General features: G+C 36.7%; 1 protein-coding gene across 1 annotated transcript; it reads right to left on the bottom strand.

The window, feature by feature from the left end:
* Positions 1-4,778: 4,778 nt before the first annotated feature.
* mrpl35 (mitochondrial ribosomal protein L35) lies at positions 4,779-8,845 on the bottom strand. Its single transcript, XM_063007918.1, has 4 exons — positions 8,797-8,845; positions 7,216-7,378; positions 6,459-6,603; positions 4,779-5,111 (listed from the first exon to the last, which is right to left on the bottom strand). Exons 1-4 carry the CDS (start codon positions 8,825-8,827, stop codon positions 4,923-4,925), a joined length of 528 nt encoding a protein of 175 aa, XP_062863988.1. The 5' UTR covers positions 8,828-8,845; the 3' UTR covers positions 4,779-4,922.
* Between the last annotated feature and the right edge of the window lie 671 nt (positions 8,846-9,516).

Here is a 9,516-nt window from a genome sequence, read left to right as displayed (position 1 = left end):
TTCACTGAGCACTTGAAACAATGTACAGAAGCTGCAATTGTCACCCATGGAAGCAACTGACCTACTCTCTAATGGAATTTCCAAGCCCACACACATACTCAGAGCAGAAGGGCATTATTCTTGCTCCTTCTAAGGATATGTAGCCTATAGATGAATGATCAGATTAAAAACTGAATACAGAATTACTAACACAGGTGACAAATGGAAAAGGAAAAGGAAAAATACATATGTAAGTATAGAATCATTAAGTGTGGCCTTCAGACTGCATAATACAATGAAGAAACAAACTTCAAACGTATTAAAATATTAGGTCATCCCAGTTCAACTTGATGTTGGATCAGACTAGCAGAGAAGGAAAATGAGTGAAAGAGGGTTTGACCATTAAGACTGCGCAGCTGGCTAGTGTTTTATGTGTTTAATAGCATGTGTTGCATATAAAAACTAAATAAAGCAGGCCTCAATGCTTGAGTATAAAAATGATGTAAATAACATGCCATAGCTTATTTAAATCTCAACTCAGTCGAACATCCGTGGCAGATTTTGGACTGAGTAAGAGCCACGTTAGTCAGTGCACTAATTAATGGAGTATCTGTTGATAGAAAGGAGTTCCGACCTTTTCAGTAAGGTTACAGAGACAGCAGGCAGCTTGTCATGTCTCATCACTCTACTCAGACACTTTATAAAGGTTCTTCCTACATTTGTCACCCATCTGTATATACATGCACTGACTTTTATGGACAGGCTTTAAAGAAATTGTATGTCACTTAAGTTGTCGATGAACTATGTACAGGTCCTTCTCAAAAAATTAGCATATTGTGATAAAGTTCATTATTTTCCATAATGTAATGATAAAAATTAAACTTTCATATATTTTAGATTCATTGCACACCAACTGAAATATTTCAGGTCTTTTATTGTTTTAATACTGATTATTTTGGCATACAGCTCATGAAAACCCAAAATTCCTATCTCAAAAAATTAGCATATCATGAAAAGGTTCTCTAAACGAGCTATTAACCTAATCATCTGAATCAACGAATTAACTCTAAACACCTGCAAAAGATTCCTGAGGCTTTTAAAAACTCCCAGCCTGGTTCATTACTCAAAACTGCAATCATGGGTAAGACTGCCGACCTGACTGCTGTCCAGAAGGCCATCATTGACACCCTCAAGCAAGAGGGTAAGACACAGAAAGAAATTTCTGAACGAATAGGCTGTTCCCAAAGTGCTGTATCAAGGCACCTCAGTGGGAAGTCTGTGGGAAGGAAAAAGTGTGGCAGAAAACGCTGCACAACGAGAAGAGGTGACCGGACCCTGAGGAAGATTGTGGAGAAGGGCCGATTCCAGACCTTGGGGGACCTGCGGAAGCAGTGGACTGAGTCTGGAGTAGAAACATCCAGAGCCACCGTGCACAGGCGTGTGCAGGAAATGGGCTACAGGTGCCGCATTCCCCAGGTCAAGCCACTTTTGAACCAGAAACAGCAGCACTGGACTGTTGCTCAGTGGTCCAAAGTACTGTTTTCGGATTAAAGCAAATTTTGCATGTCATTCGGAAATCAAGGTGCCAGAGTCTGGAGGAAGACTGGGGAGAAGGAAATGCCAAAATGCCTGAAGTCCAGTGTCAAGTACCCACAGTCAGTGATGGTCTGGGGTGCCATGTCAGCTGCTGGTGTTGGTCCACTGTGTTTTATCAAGGGCAGGGTCAATGCAGCTAGCTATCAGGAGATTTTGGAGCACTTCATGCTTCCATCTGCTGAAAAGCTTTATGGAGATGAAGATTTCATTTTTCAGCACGACCTGGCACCTGCTCACAGTGCCAAAACCACTGGTGAATGGTTTACTGACCATGGTATTACTGTGCTCAATTGGCCTGCCAACTCTCCTGACCTGAACCCCATAGAGAATCTGTGGGATATTGTGAAGAGAAAGTTGAGAGACACAAGACCCAACACTCTGGATGAGCTTAAGGCCGCTATCGAAGCATCCTGGGCCTCCATAACACCTCAGCAGTGCCACAGGCTGATTGCCTCCATGCCACGCCGCATTGAAGCAGTCATTTCTGCAAAAGGATTCCCGACCAAGTATTGAGTGCATAACTGAACATAATTATTTGAAGGTTGACTTTTTTTGTATTAAAAACACTTTTCTTTTATTGGTCAGATGAAATATGCTAATTTTTTGAGATTTCATGAGCTGTATGCCAAAATCATCAGTATTAAAACAATAAAAGACCTGAAATATTTCAGTTGGTGTGCAATGAATCTAAAATATATGAAAGTTTAATTTTTATCATTACATTATGGAAAATAATGAACTTTATCACAATATGCTAATTTTTTGAGAAGGACCTGTATATGTTAAAGTAATGTATAAAGGACAAGTGTGCAATGCTGTTACTTTACATTTGACTCTACGTGAAAAGCTTTTTAAACTGAGCCACTGATAGCAAAATACATTCATTCTATTCATTCTGTACTTAGATAATGATAAGAAATTAATAATTAGCAAAAACGTCAAATGGGTAATGCATCAGCGTTGCTGATGCAACGTCATTATTCAAGGAAAGTTATTACCCTTATTTTACGCATATTTCATGCATGGAAATTAAGTCACCACTTTTAGTTGCATTTATAATTGATCGAATAAGCTTTTGAAGATGTGCAATGTAATCATTTTTAAGTAATGACATTTTGTTGCTTTGGAGCAAGCAGACCAAGCATTTAATTTCTGTTAAATTGTTCATTTCAGTTTAAAAAGCAAATTCTCGACTCACCTTTCAGACCATTTTTGTTGTTAAATGAACTCATATGGAATCTGAAAGTTATTTTCACCACTTTATAGCTGTCTATTGGTCAGTATTGGCACGTATCACTTTCGTGCTTGAACAAGCATTATGACGCTGTGAACCGTATTGATCGTTGTTCAATACATACTGGATGGTGAACGTGGTTCATTAAAAACAGAACTTAGTTCTCATCGAGCATGGTTTAGTTTAGTTCTTGTAGCATTCACACATTTAACCACAAATAGGAGCCAAATAGCCAGATATTGTCAAAACACTGTGCACTCAGCCTACATGTCATGTTTCTAACAATACTATTTCATACTCTCATTAAAGCATGAAGAATAATATATCACTGCAGCTGTACAATCCTCACTGTATTTGGACACCACTGGGTCCATGACTTGGAGCTGGAGATAGACAGTGCATCTGTCAGGTTGAAATTTTAATGACAATCATATTTTATTTCAACCTGTTTACTTCTGATATCAGGTAGCAAATGCTCACTGTCTCACAGCTACACAGCTGAAACCTTCATTTAGTCTGGTTGCTAAATTTGCCTCAGGTATAGTTTGTTTTATTTTAAACACATCTACTCTGTTTCAAAGGGCAAAAATAATTAAATGTTGAATTGCTACAAAACATACAACATAGCATACAACATTGTGTAAAGTAAAGAATTTCAACCTGTTTTTTTTTTGTTAACACTGAATGTTGCAGAGGACAGGACTGCAATATTTTGCTAACATATGACAAACAAAAAGTACACAGCCTGGGTGAATGATTTCTGTTAAATGTATGCTGCACTAAACTGCTCTGTGCATAGCTATTGGAATGATTAGATATCAAGGTAGTGTAAGGTATGATTGAAAGTTGTTTTTTAAGTTAGAGGCACAACCTTTTCTTAAAGCTGAGCTAATTTCCAACAATTTTCGTTTGTCTCGTTACAATTTTTATCAACATTTTCATGTTTAACCACTGCTTTATCCTGTTCAGGTTATCCCCCCCTGGACATAGTCAATTGTGTCTGTATGTAGACACCCTGACTGACCAACAGCATCGCTGGGGATTCAAACCCTGAATAGCAGCATTATTGGGCTATCATAATTTACTGCTGCGCCACCTGTGCGCCCTCTTCACAATTATTTTTCCAAATTTCAATATTGCCAGTTTTCGCCCAACAATCTCTTTTTGCTGCACCTCAAGTAATGTCATAAAACAGATCTGCCTATCTGGAAGAATGTGCTCAATCATATAAATGATCCTGCAAACACCAAGATTATACAGCTGACTGAGAGCTCTTCATTTATCTGTGCTGGCTTGAACCTACACAGCAAACATTAGACATCATGGATGGGTGGATGCTGACACACACCATTTGATTCATAGAGAAGTACAGCATCCTACCCATCCAGAGTGCAGTGTAAGTTAGGCTTACTTTTACAACACCTTAGCTATATATAGTCTGGAGTCTGAGCTGGCTTAATAAATCCCAAAAGTCATAAAACCTTTAGCCTAAATGTATGTTAAAAAATAGATGAATGTGAGAGCAGTCCTGCATTATTAAACAAGTAATCTCTATGTGACATCAGAGCCATGCGTAAGAAAGAGGCTGTGCCTTTAAAGACATTAATACCTTTTTATTATTTCTATTCCATACATCTGACATTACAATGATTTTTTTTTGTTTGTCTGTTGTGTAGAAGAGCCTGATCATTAATTTGAAGCTTACTATACCTCTGTTAAAATGTATTGTAAACTATAGCTCTCATGTCTGGCAGGCCAGAGAAATGATGGTATTCTGTTGTGAATAATGTGGAAAAAGAAACTGGTGTGAAATGGTGGACTCATCTCTGTTACAGACGCTTCAAATGGATCTGACAGTGTGTTACCATGAGCTATTAAAAAAGAGAAAATCAACCAGTGTCTCTTTTGACTTCTTTCTTGCTATGATACAGTACAAAACTTTAACACATAAAGACAATCTGAACATGTCAAAGTTTTATTTCATTTATTTAATAAATCATGGCTATTTACAGTGATGACAAATAACAACAAATGTGTTACTAGTTGTGGTTTTAGGGTCAATATTACGGCTTATACATGATTTTCTGTATGTGAAAATAATTATAACAGACTTTTACACTGATAGGTTAACCCTATCATGATATTTCTGGTAGGGATCATTAAGGTACCAGTTTCTTCTTTTCCAGAAGGACGTCGTCATTTTATCTAATTTCTTGCACTGGGTCTTATTGCAGAAAACATGCTCCCTTAAGCGCTTTCTCCTGACTGCTGCCTTCTTCCACAGCTTCTTCTTATATCCAGCCTGAAAAATAAAAAGGTCACACTAAAGTTCTTGTTTTTCTTTCAATTTAGTCAATGCCATGACAAAAAAGCTACCAACCTGGGAGGGTGGGGGGTAGCACATGCTTCCTTTTTAGACCCCTGAAGCCAGAGACCATCTCTTTTAAAAAAAAAAATACTGCTTATGCAAGCAGCATCGGGCAGATCAATGTGTTTTAAGGAGGATGTTAACTGCCTTCCTCTGTCCACTCACAGATGATCATGGTTGGCTAGTGATACTCAGGGATGTTTTTCTTGCTTAGAGACCAGGACCAACTATGGTTTCTAGTTTGGCTGGATACAAACTATAACCTTTTTCCACTGCGGCACTTAAAATAAATGACCATAAAATAGATATAAATTTGCAGGTATAATGGTTACATTTATGTAAACCCACAACTGCATTGTATTAAGCTTTGTTCTGATGATTTTCCATGTGAAAATACATTAATTACTGCTCATTAGCTACATATAACATGTAACAAAAAGTAAAACAGATGGTAGTATGTGCAAAATGTATGGCACATTTATTCTTTGTTCAATGTGTAATTTTGTTACCTGAAAATGATGTTACCTTATTTTTACTTATAACAAAGTTCTATAAAATAAAAGTATCTAAATGCCGCAAATGTAAATGCAGGCTCTGCAGAACACAGTGCTGAGGTGTCTGTCCATAATGTTCCATAAATAAACATTTATGGAAATACAGAGAGAATATTGTCTTGCATGTGGTAGTTCATGTTATTGATGGCAGAACCACTTTTACATCTTTTCCAGCCTTTATTTTTAAATAATCCAATGCACAGTGACATTGCTTACAAACTTTGACAAAAATGCAGGATCTTGCTAATCAAACTCATTACTCATTGCATGCCTAACTCTCACTTTGATAAAGGAAAACAAAACTACCTGCAATATGAATAATTCCCACTCATGTTTTAGTACATTACTGTAAGGAAAATTTATTGAAATAGAAACCTCTTTACAAACTTCACTGTAAATGGTGTAGTAGAAAGACTTTAGTAATTCATTTAGTGCATGTCATTTAATAGTGCAGTATCTCTAAAACTATCACTAATTTGTGTTTGGTTGTTTTTGACTACAGATATACTTAGTAATTTGATAATAGATGGATAGGCCAAAATTTTAATGAATGTGGCAAAAGCTAAATGTGAGTAAAAAACAGGAACTCTAACTCACTGAAATAATAGCACTCAGTGAGATGATAAACGCAGAGCACAAATCATTTCCATGTGTGTCTGTATTTCAGAATATCAATTGGATATCTTTTGAAATAACTTGTGATTTTGAATGGTGCTTTATGCCTTACCTTTCTCCTCACCCAGAGGCCACAGTGCAGCCTGAGAAACCTGTGCACCACAGCTCTCACAGTCTTCCTTTTCCCCTTCTTAACACTGAAGTACGTTAAATTCTTGCTGGGCTGCTGCATCAGTGATGGCAGAAGGGGAGTGACTCTGTGCAATAAGAGATAATAAGAGAACTTACACAAACCCATCCACACACCCAACACCCCTCATCTCCTCAAATATATAACAACAGGTATGCTTTTTTTTCATATACATTATATTATACAAAACTAGTTAACCATACAGAGGTGGTACCAGATTATTTCTCAGCTTTAAAAGTAGCTTGTGAGCCAATAACTTAATATGCTCATAACCAGCACAGACTATATTCTAATATATGGCACTGCTCAAACAGCAGGCTAATTCTGTGATGTGTATTAATGTAAAAGTTACTGTTCATGACACTTCTGCATTAAACAAAATGTCATGACCAGTCCAGTAATACTGACACAACTGAAACTTACTTTACTTACGTCTTTTAACAAAGCAGGGCAGCCTGGTTTTTAATCCTAAGCCCACCGCTCACCATAGTTGAATGTGGAATACCCTAATATAACTAATAAGCTAACTGACAGACTCTTTCTGAGTAGTCTTGATCAAATTAAAGAGAGATTAAAGTAAACAGAGTGGGGGTACTCTAGGAACGGAAATGGAAAACAATATTCAAGAATTTTGCAAAAGTATTTGATTTATAGGTAATGACTACTTTCTGGATCTTACCGTTGAAGTAGAGTATTTTGAGATCCACTGCCACTGATAGGAGGCAGTGGCTTAAAACTAAGCTGTCTCTGGACAAGTGTGGAAAAGCGAGGAATGGATAGAGAACCTCTCATTGCGTGGTTGAAGACATTCTTTCCCAGGACTGTCAGAGGCCGCACAAACCCTGACAATAAAACAGAGATGATTTTAAGTGTTTAGATGAGTGGTAACGATTAAATGGCTACATGACGCAATAAAAGTTAAGTTAATAATGGGATTAAAAATGTCACATCAGGTGCACTCTGCTCCATGGTCTAAAGAGAAGTCACTAAGCACAAATTGCTCTGTGATGTTATTACTTGAATTATGTTTCATTTTATTTACGCATTTTTCCTTCTTCCCTAATATAATATTCCCAAGCCAGAAATTAGAAGACAATTTAATAAATTGAATTAACATTATAAAAAACCTTAATTAAGGAAAACACTTGAATAAAATGTACAATGTAAAACATGAAGGTTACCAGCTTTTATTTGAAAATTGCTCAAAGCTTTTTAATCCAGCAAAAACCTTGAAACCATTATCAGTTGTACCTTTTTTAAAATTCTAATAAACCACTTATGTATATAAAATGACATTACACACAGTTTCTTCAGTAACAAAGGAAATAAAATAATCACAGGCAGAATAATCTTTTTAAACAGTACTTATTCCAAAGTCGACTGCAAAACAATCATCATATTTAAATGGTTGTATCTTTTCTACTGCTGCAGACCCCTACCCTAAATGAGAAGGGCTGTACCCCTGTACCCCCCCCCCCCTATCTGACATATGTGCAGTAGATTTTTTAAGTACCCAGTTGCAGAAGTAGTTTTATTAAAATTAATTTAAAGAGCATTTCTTGACAAAGTGGCTTTTAGGCATTGATGAAACAAGGGCTAAGCCTGTAGTCTTTAAAAGTATTCGAAATGCTAGAGCGGGTTCTTTACCTTCACTAGCATAAAAAAACTACAGACACAAACTGCTCATAAAAACAATGTGAAACTAAACCCAGTATACGCAAACCAGCATAGTAACTATTCTGTCACTGCTGCAGTGAACAGTCCACATTACCCAGACCACTGACGCGTACAAGAGGATTAACACTTCATTGCACATGGAAAAAGAAAAACTACTATCTTAACTAACAACGCAAACAAAATGTGTTTAAAACCCCAGTAATAACGCTACACCTGCAAACCACCACAACAAACGCGACCACGCCAATGTCACCGTTTCTGCTGTGCGGAAAACATGCTGACAAAGTGTGTATAGCAGCAAACGTGCTGTGAGATAAAATGTTACCACCACAACATTAGAATGTATCAGTTATTACATTAGTGTGTATTTATAATACATGTAAAGTACAGTGAAAAAAACTACCGGTTAGCATACGTTTGCTGCTTATATTAATTTAGCTAGCGCTAGCGCTCGTATACGTTGAAACATATAAATAAATAAACAGAACCATTCATATATCTTTACACATCGCTTATTTAAAAACAAGCTGAATTTTAATAATGTGTATGTCTTTTACGTTATAAAGAACTAAAGAATAAATACCTGACAGTCCTCTAGTCAAGGTGGCCGCCATGCTGGATCTCCACAGAGACTGTTAAGCTACAGTGTGCAGTTTGGATCAAAAAAATGCGAAACAAAAAATCCAAAGACCAAACAGAATTCACAAATGTGAGATATTTCTCAAACGCAACGATTTATTTACAGAAGTAAAGTTCAGTTTTTATAATACAACAGTTGTGTAATGTTTGTGTTTCTTAATGGTACTAAAACTTTGCGCTGTTATTTAGTTTGGTAAATACTGCAGCCCAATCGCTCGAGGTCCTAGCTTTAGCGTTATGTTCTGGGTGTCGATACCTAAAAGAAGAATCGATTCCACACAAGTGAAATTGATTCAGTCGATTGTAGCTTTAAGGTATAACGGTTTCCCCCTTTTTATTCAATTAAATATGAAGATTTGTTTTATGAACCTAAGTGATGTTTTTCTGTGTTGATGGCACCCCAGAAGTTAAGATGGATAACGGTTAACCATCGACTAATGACCGTCGGTTATTGGTTAAAATTATTGTAAATAATTTGCATCCCTGTTACCTCATATTCTTTAAAACATACTTTGACAGTGAACTGTCACCTGTTTTCCAGAAGCTTTTATTTTATTTATCTATTCATATGTACAGGGTGACAGTTTGTATTTTTTTTCTGTGGCGTCGGTAACAATTTCCATGTACTTTTGTGCAAGTCTATCTAGACCTATTTTTATGGTAA

The sequence above is a fragment of the Trichomycterus rosablanca genome, chromosome 13 (genome assembly GCF_030014385.1).
Source record: "Trichomycterus rosablanca isolate fTriRos1 chromosome 13, fTriRos1.hap1, whole genome shotgun sequence".
NCBI classification, from domain to species: Eukaryota; Metazoa; Chordata; class Actinopteri; order Siluriformes; family Trichomycteridae; genus Trichomycterus; species Trichomycterus rosablanca.
The sequence above is the reverse complement of the archived record's forward strand: the minus strand, read 5'-3'. Positions and strand labels throughout refer to the sequence as shown.

Bases quoted from the DNA above. Each gene is read 5' to 3' on its own strand.
- mrpl35 (XM_063007918.1), bottom strand. From the start codon at position 8,827: ATGGCGGCCACCTTGACTAGAGGACTGTCAG. The intron at 7,379-8,796 runs GTATTTATTCTT...TTTTATTGTCAG, and splicing joins CTTGACTAGAGGACTGTCAG to GGTTTGTGCGGCCTCTGACA. The intron at 6,604-7,215 runs GTAAGATCCAGA...CTTATTGCACAG, and splicing joins CAAAATACTCTACTTCAACG to AGTCACTCCCCTTCTGCCAT.